General features: G+C 41.3%; 3 protein-coding genes and 1 long non-coding RNA gene across 5 annotated transcripts; 1 reads left to right on the top strand and 3 right to left on the bottom strand.

The window, feature by feature from the left end:
• Positions 1-227: 227 nt before the first annotated feature.
• On the bottom strand, positions 228-4,844 carry dync2li1 (dynein, cytoplasmic 2, light intermediate chain 1). 2 transcript variants are annotated; one of them, XM_086121909.1, is made up of 13 exons: positions 4,735-4,844; positions 4,502-4,634; positions 4,362-4,396; positions 4,214-4,283; positions 3,927-4,015; positions 3,658-3,856; positions 3,507-3,575; positions 3,323-3,400; positions 3,154-3,233; positions 1,163-1,233; positions 966-1,063; positions 807-899; positions 228-350 (listed from the first exon to the last, which is right to left on the bottom strand). In XM_086121909.1, the coding sequence occupies exons 1-13, from the start codon at positions 4,749-4,751 to the stop codon at positions 288-290; spliced, it is 1,095 nt and encodes a 364-aa protein (XP_085978035.1). In that variant the 5' UTR covers positions 4,752-4,844; the 3' UTR covers positions 228-287. The 2 variants fall into 2 exon arrangements, with proteins under 2 accessions (XP_085978035.1, XP_085978036.1); XM_086121910.1 differs by having other exon boundaries at positions 4,502-4,631; positions 4,735-4,843.
• A 5,808-nt stretch (positions 4,845-10,652) lies between these two features.
• Positions 10,653-11,881, bottom strand: lyrm7 (LYR motif containing 7). The gene is made up of 5 exons (XM_086122171.1): positions 11,827-11,881; positions 11,637-11,709; positions 11,159-11,229; positions 11,001-11,082; positions 10,653-10,898 (listed from the first exon to the last, which is right to left on the bottom strand). Exons 1-5 carry the CDS (start codon positions 11,842-11,844, stop codon positions 10,828-10,830), a joined length of 315 nt encoding a protein of 104 aa, XP_085978297.1. The 5' UTR covers positions 11,845-11,881; the 3' UTR covers positions 10,653-10,827.
• Positions 11,882-16,499: 4,618 nt separating this feature from the next.
• LOC147198743 (uncharacterized) lies at positions 16,500-19,420 on the bottom strand. Its single transcript, XR_015101954.1, has 4 exons — positions 19,357-19,420; positions 18,425-18,507; positions 16,971-17,112; positions 16,500-16,801 (listed from the first exon to the last, which is right to left on the bottom strand). It is a non-coding gene; the product is annotated as an uncharacterized LOC147198743 (long non-coding RNA).
• Positions 19,421-20,272: 852 nt separating this feature from the next.
• On the top strand, positions 20,273-21,516 carry hint1 (histidine triad nucleotide binding protein 1). Its single transcript, XM_086121796.1, has 3 exons — positions 20,273-20,440; positions 21,072-21,176; positions 21,268-21,516. Exons 1-3 carry the CDS (start codon positions 20,330-20,332, stop codon positions 21,430-21,432), a joined length of 381 nt encoding a protein of 126 aa, XP_085977922.1. The 5' UTR covers positions 20,273-20,329; the 3' UTR covers positions 21,433-21,516.
• The last annotated feature ends 105 nt before the right edge of the window (positions 21,517-21,621 follow it).

The raw sequence follows: 21,621 nt of genomic DNA, 5'->3' as shown, positions 1-21,621 counted from the left end.
CGCCCGTCACCTTCTTTTCTGGCCACGTTGTAGCAAGAAGTCCGCGAGAAGCGCTCCGTGCACATTTGGTCGCTCACCGTGCCATTTTTCATTCGGGATGGGCTTTAAATTTGGGGTTCTAAAACTACAGTTAGGGTTTCGAACTCGGGTTAAGGTTTCATCGGCCGACAAACCGCCCCGCGTTCGTCTTTTCAAGATACGGCATGATCAAGTAGCGACAATTTCCTTTTTTTTTTTTCTTTAGTTTTATTTTCTCTCGGGGAAATGCGATGACACGGTCCGTCTGGCTACGTGTCCAGTTGGAGGCCTTTCCAGGACTTTGCTGCCTCCTTCTTGTAATCCTCCAACTCCTGCAGACAGAAAATGCGTTTTTAACCTCGTAAAGTCCACCGGCGGGGATCCTACTCGGAATAGATTTGCTTCATTTTCTATTTTACTGTGCAAATGATTTCAAGAGTTGTATTTCATATGAATTCTCATTTCAGGGTGTAGAAAAACGGATGGATGATTTATTTTTTATTTCGGGTTTTCGGGATGATTTTACTTTTACCACTATTGCGCAACTAAAGCCGGGTTGAATTTTGCCGGTGCCGCTATTGGTCACGGACTTCAACCAACGACACGATCGGGTGAGCGGAAGTCAAAAGGTCAGCGTCACGTGACTCCCGAGAGGAAACCACAAGGTCAAGCCTCACCGTGATCACGCTCGTTCGTACAGTTCGGCAATCGTAGGGGTGCTTTCTTTACTTTATGATTGATTTTCATAACAACGCGGTAGGGCAAACTGTCGCCATGTGCGTCGTGACCTGGTCTTTCTGCGCCCGCATGGCGTCGATCTGCAGCTCGGCGTACTGCGGGTCCTTGGCCGGATCCTTGACTTCTTTCTTCTCGCCGGTGTTCTGCGCACGTCAAAATGAAACGAGATCAAAATACGGCCGGCGATAGGACGCCGATTGAAAGCTGACCTCTGGAGGGAAGATGCGCTCAAAGACTTTCTTCCAGAGGTCTTTGGGATTCTTGGCGTGCAGGGAAGTCATGTCCACGTCCGTCGCGGGAGGAGAGCCTACCAGATTTCCCACGTCAAACCATAGAAATGTCGCCAGCGCATTGCCGCGGGGTACCGATGTTGAGGTGCATGGCCGCCAGAGGGCGCCGGGCTCACCGATTTGGCTGAGAGAGTCGGAACCTGCTGGAATGACGAGGGGCTTGCTGGAGTCACACCACAGCGTTCTCCTACGAAGGGACGGCACAAAAAACTCCATCAGAATAAGAAGAATAATAGAGATGACACCTCAGCAAAAATGTTTTGGGCGCTTACCAAATTCACTATTTATCTCGAGTAATCTTTTTTGCTCTATCATTCATCTGACTCGTCTGCGTACTAGGGCCAGCTAGAAGGCCGTGCGCGTTCGGTGATTGGATTAGCGCCTTTTCTCTTTACCGACAATTGTATCCTGATTTGTTCAATAAAGATTCTTTTAAAAAAAAAGATTGGATGAGCGCCTGCGAGGGCGATCACGGCGTTTTAACCCAAAATGGCCGAAGGAGAAGACGTCGATGTGGTTGCTGAACTACTTTCCACACAATTTTCAAGGAGGGCCTTCCACGAAAAGCTGGCTATTGCGCCAAGAGGTCGCCCAACTCCTGCGCTAGCTAGCCTGTCCTAGCAAGGAAAAGGCTTTTCAGACGAGCAATTATGAACGGTACCCGTGGCTCCACGGCCTCTGAGAAACGCTGCAAATTGGACCGCTGGGAATGCCGATTGCTTGCGACGGACCGATTTGGTGTTTGGAGCCACACTGGATTGTTTTACCAAGGCGGCAAGGAAACATCAGAGCACGGCTGGCCACTTACAAGCGACGGTGCGTTTGGGGACACTCGCGTAGATGTGCAGCTCAGTGAACAGGCACTACATCGGTGAGTCAATGAATTTTATTTGACATTTCTTCTTGTCATTTTATTTCGTGAGTATTAAATTCATGGTAACGAAATAAAATGACAACGATACAAAAATGTAGCAAATCTGCTCACCTGCAATTTCTAATGGCGCATTGTAGTCACCTTCGTGCACTAAAGTTCGTTCAATCTCAGCTGCTCAACATCGTCCGTTATTTGCTTCCGTGTAGCCGATTTTCAAAATGCAAATGATCCGTTTACTTTATTTTCAAATAGTTTGTTTTGCTATTGTTTGGTTGGTGTCTTATATGAAACTGCGACATTGCGCAATTTATTGGACAGACTTGTTTAAGATCACACAGCGTCATTTGGGTGGCATTTTATTTAGTATTTTTAAATCATCTTTTTATTTTTGACAATATCTATATATTTAATTTCCTGCTCTTAATTGTGAATGCATACTTGATGGTTTTAAATGCTCCTGAAATTAAGTGCTGCTTTACGAGCCTGTATTGTGTTCATGTATGTGACGTCACTGAAGGCCTACGGTTGAAATGCACGGCCCGCCACTGAATATGTAAAAATTTTTTGTATGTGTGTGTATAGAATTACAAACCATTTCGAAGTTGTATTCACTCTCTGCGCTCAAGGTCTGTCAACTCAAAAAATGGACTTCAATAACACAGATTGACCAAATAAATGAAATAATAGTAATAGTCATTGTCAATACAATTTTGTTATCATTTTTAAAATATAATTTTCTATCACAATACATTATATTGGGTATGTATTTATAATATTATAATATTCCTTTTTTATTTTTTAACCAGTTGAGGCTTTTAAATGAAGATACTCAAAATAAAAAGAACTGAAAAAATAATCAGATATCCATAGAATGTATTAAAAGAAATCAAAGCAGCAAAAAAAATCATTCGACATAATAAATTACATTTAAAGTGAATAATAATATCAAATCATGATGTTAAAAATGACAATTTTGTTCGATATTAGTCGAGTGATAAGAAATTACAGAGAAAGTAAAAAGTACTTTCGCGACACTGTCACAGTTTTGAATTTTGAAAACAGGCTACAGCATGTACCGGCAAAATGAATCCACGTTCAAATTGCATTTTTGCGGCTTTATTTTAGTTGCAACTTGTCTTGCGATCCCTTATTTTGCGCCAACCTAACTGGACGGTCGAGTGTTGTAGTGCAATATTAGCATCGGGGCAAGATGGTTCCGCGTGCCACGTTCACCCTGTGTCCACGTTGAAGGCCAGATGGGAGAAGAAGCTTTTGGTCTTGGACATGAGGCTCTCCGACTTGATGCTGCTGAACTGACGACCAATAAAAACCAGCAAAGAAGAAGAAATGAAGCACGACGGCGGTGTGAACGTGAAGTCGCGGATGTGACAGGTCATCTTACAATAAGCGAGGCGGCGTGGTAGTGGGCAACAAAACGCAACGTCTTGCAAACCACTTTCCTCTTGTCTGATGCCAATTCCTGCAAAGGCACATGCTTTTTTTAAAGAAATTTTATGTGACTTGTTTCCAAAGAACATTTTTTTAATACAATTTTGAGTGTATGTGTGCGTGTGTGTCTGCTTTACCTGAAAAAGGTCGTATTTGCTGCCGATGATGAGCAGGGGAACTGGAAAGGGGCTAATCAGCTCTCGGTCCTGTTCACTCATCAATCATCATGACGGGTGTGTGTGTGATGGGTGCGATGCATAACAAATATTGCAAGATGTGTGAGCCTACGGGGAAGTCTTTGGGCAGGACGCGTGCGGCGAAGGCCATGGACGCCGAGTGCTTGGAGCCCGCTCGGCTCTTGTTGACAAGTCGTGCCTGAGAAGCGGCTTGTTCCACGTGGGCCTGCGCCACCTGTAGCAAGGTCTCCATGGTGGCCCACAGGGCGGCCGGAGCAGACAGATCCAACACCAAGACCACGGACAGGGACCTGCAGGGCATAGACCAATGAACAAATCAACGCAGGTAGATTTTAGCTGTCCATTGTACACCTGAATTACCCAATGCTGGCAGCAGTGATGGGGATCCGCGCCAGATCTGACAAGGAAGTCCCGCCTCCCAGCTCCCACAGGTGGGCGATGTCTTTGGGCTGGACACATTAAGTGTCATTGGACACAGTCACAGTAGAATAATGGGGAGAAATGCAATGTCAGGTTTCCATGCGATAGCTAATTCGGATTTGACAGTCATATTAGCACTGTAATTAATCTGTTGTGAAAGCGCCCTATGAATAAAGATGTATTGTACTGTATTATTTGGGTTTTGGTTTTTTTTTTTTTGTACACACCGTGTTGTGGCCTGTGGCTCTCCTGCCAAATGTGTACTCCAGAGCCAGAGTGGGCTTTGCTGGTTCATCCCTGGTGTGTACGCAACACTTCAGCTTTAGCAGCATCTCGAATCAAATGTGTTCACAACAACTGTATTGAATTACTCGCCTGTCCAGGCATCGGAGCAGAATAGACGTTTTGCCCTGTCGTGACGAAAGATAAACATGTCGCATTTAGCCGAAGAGAAAACAAACTCGGTTCTAATAAATGTAAAGTAAGACCACCGGCCCCTCCTCCCCCAGACATACCCCAGCCTTGCTTCCCATGAGAAAGACGGTCCTCTCCCCGCCCGCTTCTGCTCCAGCACATGCGTCCTCTCCTGCGCTTCTCTCCCGACTCTGGACCTCGGCGGTGGCCAAGTCCCACAACTTGTCCGTGCTGCTAAGCGTGACACAAACAAACGTCGCGTCACTTTATGTCCAATCTGTTGTATCGTAATAACCACAAAACGAGCTAATATAAATAAACTACCATTCCATACCATGCTTTTGCCATCATTGGTCGAAAGCTAACATGTCACGGCTAAACAGCAACATGACGCCGCGCAGAAGGGTTGTCACAGCAACGCGCGCATATTGATGACGTATTCTGTGCGAACCTCCCACGGGTAATAAGGAATTGTAAAAAAAAAAAAAGAATTGTATCGGACATTTTATGAAAGAAAATGTACAACTCTGGTTTCTTCTAGACTGATAAACACATTTGCCTTTTTACAGCCGTCAACACGGAAGTAGTTCTAGTGAGTCATTCCGTACAAATATATGCTCCATGTTACTGTGGGTACCACGGACATATATAATTGTCTAGCAACAGGTCCCTTGTGGGTGAAGCCAGAGGGCAGCCATCTTACGTTGCTGCCGCGACTGTTTGGTTTTCGCTGGGAAACACTTATCAATGCGTGATTTACGCCAGGATCTATGAGATGAGTAATAAAGTCTCTATAAAAGACCCAAAGAAACGTCACTTTCTGCATCAACAAATCAGCACTTGTTTGTTTGTTTGTTTGTTTGTTTGTTTATTGAACATAAAACATATATACAGTAATAATTTGACAGAAAATAAGGTAGATAAAAAAAGAAAGAAATCAATCTTCATACAACACAGTTATTATGTTCAAGGGAGTAGGAAGAAGTAAAAAACTTATCTAGTCCTACCCCGTTATGTGATTGTATCTAATAAATCATTTTTATATCAATCAGAAAAGAAAAAAGTAAGAAGAAAGAAGTCTCCATTAAGGCTCATACTTTACCCTTAACCGTGATATTTTTACAACTTTTGGTTTGTATCGGGATTATATACTTCCACACCCTGACACTCTTGTGTCAATTTTCTCTTGTATTCATAATGGATATTTATATACCTTTCTCTATTTATCAACTTAGTTCTGATTTATCATTATATTTAATGTTTTGAATTTATCATTTTAACTCTGATTGATGTAGGTTGTTTGTACTATTTTTTTGAATTTGTTTTTGAACTCAGCAAGCGATTTACTCATTTTCAGGTCCGTTTCGAGATTATTCCACAGATTAACACCTTTGATAGATACACTTCTTTGCTTGATGTTTGTTCTTGTTTTGAGTTTTTTGAATAAGTTGGTACCTCTTAAATCATAGCTGCTTTCTCGAATTTCGAAAAACTTCTGAATGTTTTGGCAGAGCAGGTTATTGTGTGCTTTGTACATTAATTGGGCGATTTTAAAGTCAACCAGGTCATAAAATTTCATCGTATTTAATTTGATAAATAGTGGATTTGTGGGTTCCGTATATTTTGATCTATTAATAATTCGAATTGCTTTTTTTTGTAGGTTGAGAATAGGGAGTGTGTTTGTTTTGCAGGCATTTCCCCATATTTCCACACAGTAGGTCATATATGGTAATAATAATGAAGTGTATAATGTGTACAAAGATCTCTTATTTAGCACTTCCTTGGTTTTGTAGAGGATCCCTACGGTTTTGGCTATTTTTCTTTTTACGTTATCGATATGTGGCTTCCAACATAGTTTTGAGTCTATTACTAATCCGAGAAACTTGGTTTCATACGCTCTTTCTATCTCAATTGAGTTTACCATAATTTTAGCTTGGTGTTTGATTGGTCTTGTGCCAAAAACAATTAACTTCGATTTTTTCAGGTTAAGTGACAATTTATTTCTGTCGAACCAGTTTTTTAATTTGTTGAATTCGTTTTCTACGGTTGTCAGGAGCTGTTTCAGATTTATTCCAGAACAGTAGAAAGTTGTATCATCAGCAAATAGGACACATTTAAATTGTTTTGAGACCTTGCAGATATCATTTATATATAAGATGAATAGTTTTGGACCAAGCACTGACCCCTGAGGAACTCCGTGAGTGATTTTTAGTTGATTCGTTTTTTTATTGTTGAGTTGCACGTACTGATATCTGTTTTCTAAATAACTTTTTATCCATTTATAAGCTACACCTCTAATGCCATATCTTTCTAGTTTTTTCAATAATATACTGTAATCTATTGTGTCAAAAGCTTTTTTTAGATCTAGGAAAACCCCAACAGTAAATTCTTTGTTGTCTATATTAGTGGCTATTGCTTCCACAAACTCCATAACTGCCATTGAGGTGGTCCGTTTTTCCCTGAAGCCATATTGATTCTCACTTAACAGCGCATGCTTTTGTATAAAGCTATCAAGTCTGCGAGAAAATAGTTTTTCTAATATTTTTGAAAATTGTGGTAGTAGTGATATTGGTCTATAATTTGTAAACCGATGTCTTTCTCCACTTTTATAGATTGGAATAACTTTAGCAATTTTCATTTTTGATGGAAAGATACCAGCTTTGAATGACAGGTTGCATATGTGCGTGAAAGGTCGCACTACATATTCTATAATCTGCTTTATTATTGTCATGTCAATATTAAAGCAATCAGTTGACTTTTTATTTTTAAAAGTTTTTATAATATTTGATACTTCTTCTTGTTTTACAGCAGTAAGGAACATCGTGGAGGAGTTTTTTTCTACATATCTATCTATTTCAAACAAGTTTGTTGGATCAGGAATTTGTTTTGCTAGGTTACTGCCGATGTTGACAAAATACTCATTAAATTCAGTTGCTATTTCTGCAGTTTTTTCCAAAATAGTATTTTTGCCTTTGATAAAATACTCTGGATAATACATTTTTTTAGGACTATTTCTGATTACTTGGTTAAGTATCTTCCATATTTCTTGTGTGTTACTTTTATTCTGCTCTAATAGTGCATGATAATGATCTCTTTTACTGGTTCTTATAATATTTACTAGTTTATTTTTATAGGTCTTATATTTTTTTTCTGCTTCTTCAGTTCTCAATTTTAAAAACAATTTATATAAATTGTTTTTCTTTTTACATGCGTTTTCTATGCCTTTCGTTATCCATGGCTTACTTGGGTCTTTATACTTTTTGGAGACTTTAGTTAATGGAAAATGTTTATCATATAAAGAGATTATGGTAGACTGAAATACTTCAAACGCTGTATTTGGGTCTTCGTTTGAGTAGACCTCGGTCCAGTTTTGTTTTTCTAGGTCTTGCTTAAAGGCGTCGGTGGAGCGTTGGGTTCTTAGTCTTATTTCTGTTATGTGAGTTGTTGACTTAGCTTTTCTATCAAAATAATTATGAAAAACTGCAAAAACAGGTAGGTGGTCACTTATGTCATTAATGAGAAGTCCACTTTCCATTTTATGGTCAATCTTATTTATAAATATGTTATCTATTAATGTGGCCGTGTCAACTGTTATTCTGCTAGGTTTCAGGATTACTGGGAAAAAGCTGTTGCTGTACATAGTATTTATGAAGTCGGTTGTTTTTTTGTGTCCATTTGGGTTTAATAAGTCAATGTTAAAGTCACCACATATTATTCGTGTTTTCTTATCGTTGTTGTAACTGAGCATATCTGTTAGTTTTTTATTGAATGTGTCAATACATGATCCTGGTGTCCTATAGATGCAACTTATGATGATATTTGATGCCTTTTTATTATGTATTTCAATGGTTAGACATTCCATTAGGTTTTCTATTGTGTTTGTCAATCTCTCGATTTTACTGCATTTAAGTGCTTTGTCTACATATATTGCAACCCCCCCTCCTTTTTTGTTTTCCCTATTAGTTGCAAACATTTCATAACCTTCTATTTCCATTTCAGTTGTTTTATCTTCATCAAGCCAAGTTTCTGATATGGCAATTATTTTAAATTTATTGAATTTAGTCAGGTATTCTTTGATTTTTGTGAAGTTTTTATAGAGACTTCTACTGTTTAAGTGTATTACTGAAAGTGCATTTTCCAATTTTATATTAGTGTTGAATTGTTCATCCAGGTAATAGTCAGAGTTTGTTACCCTTTGTTTGTTCTGGAAGAAGTTGTTGTCTGGGTCCAAATTGTTCTCGGGATCGAATGGCTTATAGTCAATATCTTCAAAGGGTTGGAAGTCCATGTTTTTGGGATGTGAATTTCCCGCTCCCACGCGGTCGTCGCTGGCTCCCTCGCGGTCGTCGTTGGTTCCCTCGCTGTCGTCGCTCGCTCTCTCGCCGTCATCACTGGCTCCCTCGCGGTTGCTGGCTGGACGTCTTCTGGGTCCCTCGTGGTCGCTGGCTCCCTTGCGGTCGTCGCCGACTCCCTCACGCTCGCTGGCTGGCTGCCTCCCGGCTCTCTCACGCGCGCTGGCTGGTTGTCTCCCGGCTCCCTCAGGCTCGCTGTCTCCCGGCTCCCTCGCGGTCACTGGCTCCCCTGCAGTCGTTGCTGGTTTCCTCTCGGTCGTCTCTGGCTCCCTTGCGGTCGTCGCTGGCTCCCTTGCGGTGGTCGCTGGCTGGTTGTCTCCCGGCTTCCTCGCGGTCGCTTGCTTCCCTGCAGTCGTCGCTGGCTTCCTCGCGGTCATCACTGGCTCCCTCACGGTCGGTCGTCGCTGGCTCCCTCGCGGTCGGTCGGTCTTGAAAAAGTTATTGTCCGGGTCCAAGTTGTTCTCAGGGTCAAATATCTTGTGGTCAGTAGGGTTGGAAGTCATCAAAGGGTTGGAAGGGTCATCAAAGGGTTCGAAGTCCATGTTTTTGGTATGTGAATTTCCTGCTTCAGTAGGGTCAGAGTTTATATCTTCGGGTGGTGAATAATTCTCAGTATGCTGCTTGATGGTGTTGAACTCGAGCCTGTTGTGTTGGAGTACTGGTGCGGGGGTGGACGATAAGTTTGTCATGTCTTAAGTAGGCAGTTTCCCCTCTGTCACGTGCAGCTTTTAATTTTGGGAGGAGCTCTTTTCTTTTTTGTCGTACGGCATCTGTAAAGTCTTCGTTGATGTAGATGTTGGAGCCTTTTAAGTATTTTGCTTTTTGTAGGATCCTTGATCTGTCCTTGTATTTGAGAAATTTCACCACAACTGGCCTCGGACGAGGTCTTCCAGGTTCTTGTCTTCCTGTGCGGTGGGCTCTCTCCACCTCAATTTGCCCCTGTATCAGCAGCTTCTCCTTGAGGATTTTTTGAACTTTTTCCTCTGTTTCAGTCCACGTTTCTCCCGGTTTTTCCTCAATTCCATCAATTACCAAGTTGTTTCTTCTTGACTGTCCTTCCAAGTAGTCCATCTTGTCTGTTAATACAAGCATGCCGTCACATATTTTGTAGAATTCTGTTTGCATGTCTTTGGAATGGCCAGTTTGACAGATTAGATTTTTTTTAATGTCGTCTACCTCTTTTTGGGTAAAGTTGATGCTGGTTTTTATTTCTTGGACTTCCCTGGTAAAAGTGTCAAGTCGTGAGTTTGTTGAGTCTATTATCATCTTGACAAATCCTTTGAAATTTTCCTGTTGTTGTTGCAAGAGCGCCGTAAAAAGCTCTTTTTGTTGCTGGAGTAATTCGTTTACTTGAGTTAGGGTCAGGAAATCCTCATCCTGCTTTGTGTCTTGCTTCTGTTTGGGTGGCATTTTGTCGGGTCTCGTTGCTAGCCAGTTGTATGCTAGTTTGTGACGTGTCCAGTGGGCTTGCTGCTGGGTGTTTCTAACGTGGCAAGTGGGGTTGCCGGCTCCCTCACGCTCGCTGGCGTTCGGCTGGTTGGTCTCTGGTGGTGGGTTCCAGCTGCGTAGCGACTTTTCGCAATTAGCTTCCGTGCTAACGATATTACCAATGTCATACAGGGCTTATGTTTACATATTAGCAGATATATTACAAAAAGAACACAGGGGGAATGAGAAATAATATTTTGGCTCAAACTATTGCAATAATATATATTTTTGTATTTTTCTAGATTTGGAGGCTAATATTTAATATGTTTTTAAAATGAATGGGTTTTTGCCCTTTTGTTCATTAAAAAAAAAAAAAATTCTCCAACCACTGTTTTAGTCCAATGCTTTATTGTGCCAACTGTTCCGCAAGTTGAATGCTAAGGCAGAGAAAAAAAAATCAAGATTGAAAAACTAACATTTGAATATCATTTAATTGCACATGACACATGAAATTTCAACTTTCCATGTAGTAGCCATATCCTTGTTTGTCAGATCTTAATCCAAATGAAATGTGACAGATGGATGGATGATCAGAAGTCTCTCAACACGAGTCTCTTTCCTTGTTGGGTCATCCACCAGATGCTCTGTCATGATTTTTTCCTGGGCTGATCACAATAGGGAACGTTTTCTAATAGAAGATCCTCCCTGGGTCGAAGCACTGTGAGAAAAATTCAAATAAAAATAATCAGGAACATCTTTGGCAATGCAAAGACTCTGTTAACGTTTGTCAAGTGACAATTGTGTGTGAAAACGGACTCACAGAGTCTCTCGGTGCCACGATGCTCCATTTGAAGTACACCTTCTCGTAGGACTGTTTCCACATCTGAGCCCATTTTGATCATCTGCAACATCAGAACACATTTTCAATGGTCTCAAAACTCCTGCAACAGAGTGGAAATTTGACTTTAGGCACTTCACCTTCTCAATGTTTTCTTGTGACGATTCATGTTTGTTTTTACGGAACTCCTCGTTGATTTTTAATTTTGCAGCTGCCCGAAAAAACAAAAGTTAGGAATTGGATAGCGCAGAGCTTTACATTGGCTCCGCGTTATTCAAAGCATGATGTGAAACATCGGTGGTAAGTAAACAAACTATGAAACAATCCTCAATTACTGTACTTAAGTCGTTTTTTTTTCAGGTATCTGTACTTTTTTACAGACGACATTGCCTACATTTGGAAACAGGTATCGGTACTTTCCACACCTTCCGTGTGTCAAAACAGGCAGGCTACTTTGCTCAACCCCCACGGATGATGATGCGATTCGAAAAAGTCTGAACGAGCGCGAGATAATAATTTGGATTGATAGAGATCTTGGGAACTCAAAGGTGGAATGTGAACCGGGGAGCATTAACAACTACTGTACTGTATAGCCTAAGAGATTCGGAGCAGCAAGACCTGCCAGTGCTCTCTCGTCATCTTTGAATACAGCCATCCTCGTTCTGTGCAGCGACTTGAAGACGCGTAACACCTGCACAAACATCAAACACGCCTGTTAGCTGAACTAAAAATGACAATTTCATTTCGGTCTCGAGTAAAGTCGAAAACAATCACGTTTTATTCAACTGTGATAATGTTTGCTGCTCACCTTCACGCGAGTGCCCATCTTGTAGTGATGTGTCGGTCGCGAACGAGCCGGTACAAAGAGCCGGCTCTTTGAAGTGAACGATGAGAGCCGGGACCCTCCCGCGAGAGCTGGCTCTGTCATTTTCCTTCTCTCTCTCTCGCTCTCTCTTTTTCACGTGTCTGAAGCGAGGTTTGGCTGCCGTGCTCAGAGAGGTAGACCAGAGGAGAAAGGTGAGGGGCGAGGGGCTTGGTAGGTACAGCACGGAGTGCACGCTGAGCACATACTCCGTCGCGTCTGCGCAGACACATACCTGTCAAGTTGTACGTTTTGCCCGTATTTTTTAAGATTTTTTATCATTTCAAATCATGTACGGCGTATTCCAACTTTTATACGGAAAAAAAAAAAAAAACAATTGTGAACCGATCTCAGAAAGACCAGTTTGGCTCAAATCCAGATCGTCTCACCTGCTGGTAGCCAACGACAATGCCGTCGTCGATTGCGACTATTGTCACGGCAAACCAGCAAAAGTAATCCTCAATCGTATATTGCGAGTTTGCGGTCGAATTTTACAATGATTCTTACTGCTGTTAGCTGGCATTGGAAAGCGAAATCTGGTTTATTGTTTCCCCTTGCCAATGGCGGGCCCTCTGCTGGAGTTTGAGACCGAAATGTTTCTGACATGTTGATCGCTATACAGTGAATACTTTGAGGGGGAAAAGTCATCGGGGTCCTCAGAAAGTCATCCGATGTTTCCTCCCCAATCTGAAACGAAGTTTGATTTCACCGCGATCCTTTGGGTTTTGCAGGTTCTGCAGCCCCCAGCCCCGTTGGAACCAACAGAGAGCACCCCGCAAGCATCCAGACAAGACTTGCGTCTCAACTATTCCAGTGACCAATGACCAAGTATAGTAAGGCGTTTTTAGCTGAAAAAAAATGACTATGTATAGTAAGGCGATTTTAGCCGAAAAAAACAACCATGTATAGTAAGCCGTTTTTAGACGAAAAAAACGACCAAGTATAGTAAGGTGTTTTTAGACGAAAAAAACGACCATGTATAGTAAGGTGTTTTTAGACGAAAAAAACGACCATGTATATTAAGGCGTTTTTAGACGAAAAAAATGACCAAGTATAGTAAGGCGTTTTTAGATGAAAAAAACGACCATGTATAGTAAGGCGTTTTTAGACAAAAAAATGACCATGTTTAATAAGGTGTTTTTAGACGAAAAAAACGACCATGTATAGTAAGGCGTTTTTAGACGAAAAAAATGACCATGTTTAATAAGGTGTTTTTAGACGAAAAAAAACGACCATGTATAGTAAGGCATTTTTAGACGAAAAAAATGACCATGTTTAATAAGGTGTTTTTAGACGAAAAAAAACGACCATTTATAGTAAGGCGTTTTTAGCTCGAAAAAACGACATAGTATAGTAAGGTGTTTTTAGACTAAAAAAAACGACCATGTATATTAAGGCGTTTTTAGACGAAAAAAATGACCAAGTATAGTAAGGCGTTTTTAGCCGAAAAAAACGACCATGTATAGTAAGGCGTTTTTAGATGAAAAAAATGACCATGTATAGAAAGGCGTTTTTAGCCGAAAAAAAACGACCACGTATAGTAAGGCGTTTTTAGCCGAAAAATCTACCATGTATGGAAAGGTGTTTTTGGACGATATTTTTAGCCGAAAAAAACGACCATGTATAGTAAGGCGTTATTAGCCGAAAAAAACGACCATGTATAGTAAGGCGTTTTTAGCCGAAAGAAACGACCATGTATAGTAAGGCATTTTTAGCTGAAAAAAAATGACCATGTATAGTAAGGCGTTTTTAGCCGAAAAAAATGACCATGTATAGTAAGGCGTTTTTAGCCGAAAAAAACGACCATGTATATAGTAAGGCGTTTTTAGACGAAAAAAATGACCATGTATAATAAGGTGTTTTTAGACGAAAAAAAAACGACCATTTATAGTAAGGCGTTTTTAGCTCGAAAAAACGACATAGTATAGTAAGGTGTTTTTAGACTAAAAAAAACGACCATGTATATTAAGGCGTTTTTAGACGAAAAAAATGACCAAGTATAGTAAGGCGTTTTTAGCCGAAAAAAAAGACCATTTATAGTAAAGCTTTTTTAGATGAAAAAAATGACCATGCATAGTAAGGCGTTTTTAGCCCAAAATAAACGACCATGTATAGTAAGGCGTTTTTAGCCGAAAAAAACGACATAGTATAGTAAGGCGTTTTTTTCAGGCTAAAAACGCCTTACAATACTATGTCGTTTTTTTCGGCTAAAAACGCCTTACTGTACATGGTCGTTTTTTTTCGGGCTAAAAACGCCTTACTATACTATGTTGTTTTTTTCAGGCTAAAAACGCCTTACTGTACATGGTCGTTTTTTTTCGGGCTAAAAACGCCTTACTATACATGGTCGTTCTTTTCGGGCTAAAAACGCCTTACTATACATGGTCGTTTTTTTCGGCTAAAAACGCCTTACTATACATGGTCGTTTTTTTCGGCTAAAAACGCCTTACTATACTGTCGTTCTTTTCGGGCTAAAAACGCCTTACTATACTATGTCGTTTTTTTTCGGCTCAACGCCTTACTATACATGGTTGTTTTTTTCGGGCTAAAAACGCCTTACTATACTATGTCGTTTTTTTCGGGCTAAAAACACCTTACTATACTATGTCGTTTTTTCGGCTAATAACGCCTTACTATACTGTCGTTTTTTTCGGGCTAAAAACGCCTTACTATACATGGTCGTTTTTTTCGGGCTAAAAACGCCTTACTATATGATGTCGTTTTTTTCGGCTAATAACGCCTTACTATACTATGTCGTTTTTTTCGGGCTAAAATCGCCTTACTATACATGGTCGTTTTTTTCGGGCTAAAAACACCTTACTATACGATGTCGTTTTTTTCGGCTAAAAACGCCTTACTATATATATACATGGTCGTTTTTTTCGGGCTAAAAACGCCTTACTATACGATGTCGTTTTTTTTCGGCTAAAAACGCCTTACTATACTATGTTGTTTTTTTCAGGCTAAAAACGCCTTACTATACTATGTCGTTTTTTCGAGCTCAAAACGCCTTACTATACTGTCGTTTTTTCAAGCTAAAAACGCCTTACTATACTATGTCGTTTTTTCCGGCTAAAAACGCCTTACTATACTATGTCGTTTTTTTCGGCTAAAAACGCCTTACTATACGATGTCGTTTTTTTCAGCTAAAAACGCCTTACTATACATGGTCGTTTTTTTCAGCTAAAAACGCCTTACTATACTGTCGTTTTTTTCGTCTAAAAACGCCTTACTATTCTATGTCGTTTTTTTTCGGACTAAAAACGCCTCACTATACTATGTCGTTTTTTTCGGCTAAAAACGCCTTACTATACTATGTCGTTTTTTCGAGCTAAAAATGCCTTACTATACATGGTCGTTTTTTTCGAGCTAAAAACGCCTTACTATACTATGTCGTTTTTTTCGGCTAAAAACGCCTTACTATTCTATGTCATTTTTTCGGCTAAAAACGCCTTACTATACTATGTCGTTTTTTTCGGGCTAAAAACGCCTTACTATACTATGTTGGTTTTTTTCGGCTAAAAACGCCTTACTATACTATGTCGTTTTTTCGAGCTAAAAACGCCTTACTATACTATGTCATTTTTTCCGGCTAAAAACGCCTTACTATACTATGTCGGTTTTTTCGGCTAAAAACGCCTTAGTATACTATGTTGCTTTTTTTCGAGCTAAAAACGCCTTACTATACTATGTCTTTTTTTTTCGGCTAAAACGCCTTACTATACTATGTCGTTTTTTTTCGGGCTAAAAACGCCTTACTATACTATGTCGTTTTTTTTTCGGGCTAAAAACGCCTTACTATACTATGTCGTTTTTTCGAGCTAGAAACGCCTTACTATACTATGTCGTTTTTTTCGGCTAAAAACGCCTTACTATACATGGTCGTTTTTTTCAGCTAAAAACGCCTTACTATACTGTCGTTTTTTTCAGCTAAAAACGCCTTACTATACATGGTCGTTTTTTTCAGCTAAAAACGCCTTACTATACTATGTCGTTTTTTTTCGGGCTAAAAACGCCTTACTATACTATGTCGTTTTTTTCAGCTAAAAACGCCTTACTATACTGTCGTTTTTTTCGTCTAAAAACGCCTTACTATACATGGTCGTTTTTTTCGGGCTAAAAACGCCTTACTATACTATGTCGTTTTTTTCGGGCTAAAAACGCCTTACTATACTATGTCGTTTTTTTTCGGGCTAAAAACGCCTTACTATACTATGTCGTTTTTTTCGTCTAAAAACGCCTTACTATACATGGTCGTTTTTTTCGGCTAAAAAGGCCTTACTATACTATGTCGTTTTTTTTCGGGCTAAAAACGCCTTACTATACTATGTCGTTTTTTTCGTCTAAAAACGCCTTACTATACATGGTCGTTTTTTTTCGGCTAAAAACGCCTTACTATACTATGTCGTTTTTTTCGGCTAAAAAGGCCTTACTATTCTATGTCGTTTTTTTCGGGCTAAAAATTTCGTCCAAAAACGCCTTACTATACATGGCCGTTTTTTTCGGCTAAAAACGCCTTACTATTCATCAGGGGTGTATAACATACGGCCGGAACCGGTCCGCAAGGAGGTTTGATCAGGCCCGCAGGATAATTTAAAAGTGAAAAAATGCACAAAAGACACGGAATGAATAATTTTAATAGGGTGCAATTTGTGGAATGTCCGCCGACAAGACAACGTTGTTTTGATCACAGAAGACAGACAGCAGCAGCAGCCTCAGTCTGTCACTGAGACAGACCCAACACAACAAGCCTCATTTCATTTTTCAGAGTTGAAGGAAGATTGTTCTTGGGTCCTCCGTGCCACAAGAGGGAGTCACCTGCTCACCGCCAGAGTCCACCTACGAGCACAGACCTGCAGGCAACACTTTTTTCTCTTCTTCCTGTTATTCGCAAGGTGCTGAAGTCAAACTTTGGGCGAGCCTGAAAAGTAGGAGACATTTACACTCGTTCAATGCACCATCATGACTACTTTTTTTTCTACCCCAGGCAGCAGTAGACATGATCGGCTTCCTGCTCTCGAAAGACCCAACAGTCGATCTCCTTGGTAAGTTGCCCAACACATCTTTTCCTGCACAAGAAATTGACTTACGTGTAACTCACGGTGGCCTTTCCTCTCAGGCCAACACACCTGTCCCACGTTCTTCCCAAGAGCTGACCACTTCGCCGCCCAGCAACATGCAGACTGCCATCCAACGTGCAACTTTTTTCCTCTGCTTTTGTGATTGTCTATTCTGCAAAAGAAATAAAGCTTGATTACAAAGAATACTTCAACTCAACTTCCTTTTTAAACACATCACAACAATCCAACTTATAAAAAATTAAACAGAATTATTTTGTTTTATTCTGAACTTTTTTCTTAATTTTTTTTTCCCAAAAAAAGTTTCCTGTATTTTTTTTTTCCAGGCAGAAAAATCCAGGAAAGTGGGTGTGGCCTGGCTGGAATTATGCTGATGATTCGCTGATCGATGCGAAAGTGGGTGGAGCATGACGACTACATGCTGTGATTGGTGGAAAGGTGGAGTGGTTCGGCAAATTAGGTGCTCTCTGATTGGTGGGATCTAAGGGTTATGGTTATGCACATTTGGAGCAATCTGATTGGTCAGAACTTGGAAAGTGGGCAGGGTTATGCAAGTTAGGGTTAGGGTTACGCAAATAAGGGCCTCACCGCGATTGGTGGATGTCAAATTGGAGTGGTTTGGGGCGGGCATTGCAGCGGGTTTTCAAAGTCCCACTTGAGTCTTGAGCTCAGACCTGCACTTGGGTCACATCAGACAGTCTTTTCACTGTTCCCGTCGGTTTCACATGACCCAAAAGCTCGATTCCTGGAGTTTCGAGTCATGTGGAGACTAACGGGAACAGTGAAAAGACTGTCTGATGTGACTGAAGCGCAAGTCTGAGCTCAAGACGTCAGTCTTTGAAAAGGCTTCGAGTGAGTTGAGGATGGATTGAGTCATGAAAGGCAAAGACTCAGATTCAAGTTGAACAATTTATTGGACAGAAAAGCGAACATGACATTGTGAAAGCATTTTGCGTGGGCCAGTTCAAGTTGCACGCGCGCAAACACTGACGACAGGCCTGAGATGGGAGCATGTGTAGACCAGCTCATGCGTGATGTCACTGACATCTCATGACACGCCGAGGGGGACATGAGCACGTCCGACTTCTCTCACCGAGACAAAAAAGAACTGCCGTGTACTCCACAACAACATGAACACACTTTTCTGGTCAAGTTTTGAAATGACATTGAAGTGGGCCAAGTTAGTCATATGGATGTAGATATTATATATATATATACACAGTATGCATACATAGACACATTTTTAAACTAACTTGGTCCACTTCAAGGTTTAAAAACATATTCCAGAAGTGCTTGATGATGCTCGGGTTGTCTATGTGGAGTTGGGACTGTTGTGCGGTACACGAAGCAGAAGTTTAAGTTGAGTGTGAGACAGAGTGGCGGGCGGGCGCACTCACCTCCACGCTGTGGCGCAACGTGACATCAGACATCAACTCTTCAAGCACACCACACAGCTCAGTACTCACGCGTGTCCAAATGCAGGTTGGCGTCCCTTCCGCGTGTCCTCCGAGTCTGGCAGCTGCGCCTTTGGCCCAGTAATCTGACTCATCTGGTCAGGCAGAAAAACAAAACAAAAGTGGAAAGTCACACGCTGTAGTCCATAAAAAAGTTGTTTCTTTTTAATTTGAGCCATTATTCGAAAAGTGGCAGACTTTAACAATACAATACATGCAGATTTATATAGCGCTTTCACAACAGCGGCAGCTGTAACAAAGCGCTTCACAAAACAGTTAACATAAAGTAAAATAATAAACACAACACTTATATAACATAAAACACGAACAGTCGTGCAGTCCTAACCACTTTTCCATTACACGCTTTGCTGTTTGAAGCCGTTTGAGATGAAAGAGGACAGAATCAAAGTGTCCTTTCACCAGTGGATCAGAGACGTCATGCTCAAAATGTGCACACGTCGGCTACAAGCAAAGTTTCAACTTTGACTTTCAAGCCGTCCATTTCAAACGTGCCGGCACTCGCTATGCATCTGTCTGATGCGGCCCTCTCCCCACACCTAAAGTGCAATGAGCAACCTCCTTTCGAAAAACAAATGAACAAAGTCACGGGTGCATTTGTGGGAATAGTTTTGAAACAAATCTGCCCCCCCCCTCCCCCGCGATGTGAAGCCATCACACTTCCACTGCTGATAGCAGCTTTGGTGTGGAAAACACACAGAATACTCTTCAAGTCAAACGCTGTTCGCGATTGTTTTTTGATTGACAGCTGAAGTCTACTTGGCGGCGTGCTCGCTCACTGCCCCCTTGGCTGACGTTGTTTTTTACGTGGAGTCACAACAACAAAATTCAAGGAGCAACGTGTCGTAATAACTCTCCTCAACTGTCGACATCTATACACTCAGAGATAAACTGCGAAATCTGTTTAAAATGTGATAATTACTCACTGAGAACGGGGCTTGTGGACAGCGGAAAAACTTACTCATTAAACCGGATGTGGTACCGTTCTTGTGCTTGTACTTCTTCTTCTTCTTGGTGAATTGGATGTCTTTAGTTCATATCGCCCCCTACTGTCCGGGAAACCACAATGGCTGAATTTAATTTACAGTCTTGATGTCAGCAAAACACTTGGAACCAGTCTTAGCCAAGAGTGCAAAAACACAAAACACTAAATTCCGGCATATCTTGAAGAAGCACAGATTTCAAGAGCAGCTGATCCACTGAGCTGGTGGAAATACCGAGCTTCCGTCTACCCCCGTTTGATCAAAGAAATGGAGAGTAGATTGTGCATTGTAGCAACATCTGTCCCGTCAGAGAGGGTGTTCTCAAAGACTGGACAAATTGAAGTGTTTAAAGTTGAAGTATTTATTCTTGTTGACTGCAAATTCAAAATAAAGCAAGGATGTTTGTATCTTTTGTTCACTGCTGCTGTTGCAGTTAATACTCACTATTTTTCTTATGATGCAGCATGTTTGATTGTTGTTGGTTGAAGTTTAATTTTGTTGCTTGTTTATTGTTTGGAGCCTTTTTAATGTTCAATAAAATAAGTAAAAAGCCATTTCTTTGCTTGATAATTGTTGCTATTTGCAGTCAGTAGGGTGCAATATTGTTCACCAAGTCATTTATCAAAATGTATGCTAAATTTGTCCAAAATATTTAAAAGAAACGCTAAAGTTAAAAGAGCCGTTCGAGAGCCAAAAAGAACCGGCTCTTTTCACTGAGTTGGTCCAAATGAACCGGATCACCAAAAAGAGCCGAAAATCCCATCACGACCGTCATGACTCTTTCGCGCTTATTTCCGCCTTCTGGGTGTTACGGACCAATCAGAGCAGACCTTCCGGTGACGTTCCGCAGCTGTCAGCGGGCTCCCTGACGCCCCAATCGGCACGCCAGTGCGCGTCAGTTTGCGACAGCGCCAACATGGCTGATGAAACGGCGAAAGCACAGGTGGCCCGACCTGGCGGAGACACAATATTTGGAAAAATCATACGCAAGGAAATCCCTGCAAAACTCATCTACGAGGACGATCAGGTAGACTTTTTTGAGTCGGCCCAAGGCGCACCCGGGGCACTTTTATACTGCAGCGAGGCACAAACTCAGAGAATGCTAATGCTAACTTCCTGCAGCCTCTGCGCACACACACAACCAATATTGGGTCAGAACGCTGGCTAAAATGTGGCTTGCCAAGCAGAACACACGCCTTGTGTGCGTTTATTGAATGTTTTCATAAACACGAAGATCAAAGCCAGCCAAGTTCATATTTTATCTTACTTGTTCGGGGTCTAATTTTTAACTACAATACAATACATCCTGATCTATACTGTAGACATGGTGCTTTCACAACAGCTGCAGCTTACTGTTTTTCAAATATTTTTATCAGTTCATATGTTACCCCCCCACACCCCCACGTTTGTTTTGGTCAATATGTAGATTTTGAAAAAATCATACCAATTCTGTTTTACCATAATTTTTAAACATTAACTTTTTTGTTAAACGTTTTCAGATAATGCTGTTTTTGTCATATCGTACCCCCCTCCCCCATTTGACAGGAAAATTCTAATTGTATTTCCTTGGTCTATTATTTTGGCATGTTTCGATTTGTTTTGTTAGTGGTTTGTAAACACTCCATATTTATTCCTAATGTATATTTCTTCTGTTACAGTGCGTGGCCTTCCCCGATATCTCCCCCCAAGCGCCCACTCACCTCCTGGTGGTCCCCAAGAAGCCAATCATCCAGCTGTCCAAAGCGGAGGACGCCGATGCCGCGGTAAGGATTAGCTTTAGCGCATGTATGGCAAGATGGAATGCTTGTGTTGTTGTTTGACCATGCGGACCCCGTCCCCCGCCTCCCCTGGCAGCTCCTGGGCCACTTGCTGATCGTGGCCAAGAAATGCGCTGCGGAGGCGGGCCTGGCCAAAGGCTACAGGATCGTCATCAACGACGGTCCCGACGGCGGCCAGTCGGTCTACCACATCCACGTTCACGTCCTGGGCGGCCGCGGCATGAAGTGGCCCCCTGGCTGACCGCTTCCACGTCTTATGTCCTGTGGATGAAGTCAAAGTAAATGTGGTCGTTCAACAGCGGTAATAAAATGTGATCCACTCGCAGTGAATGTTTTCTCGATTTAGAAGACATCTGCTTCTCACCGCTAGGGTCAACTCAGTTTAGTTATAATACTTTGGATTGATTTTGTCGTTTTCCCACTCAATGAG

Source organism: Hippocampus guttulatus, chromosome 10 (genome assembly GCF_054856545.1).
Source record: "Hippocampus guttulatus isolate MCC_2025c chromosome 10, RoL_Hgut_1.0, whole genome shotgun sequence".
NCBI lineage: Eukaryota > Metazoa > Chordata > Actinopteri > Syngnathiformes > Syngnathidae > Hippocampus > Hippocampus guttulatus.
The sequence above is the reverse complement of the archived record's forward strand: the minus strand, read 5'-3'. Positions and strand labels throughout refer to the sequence as shown.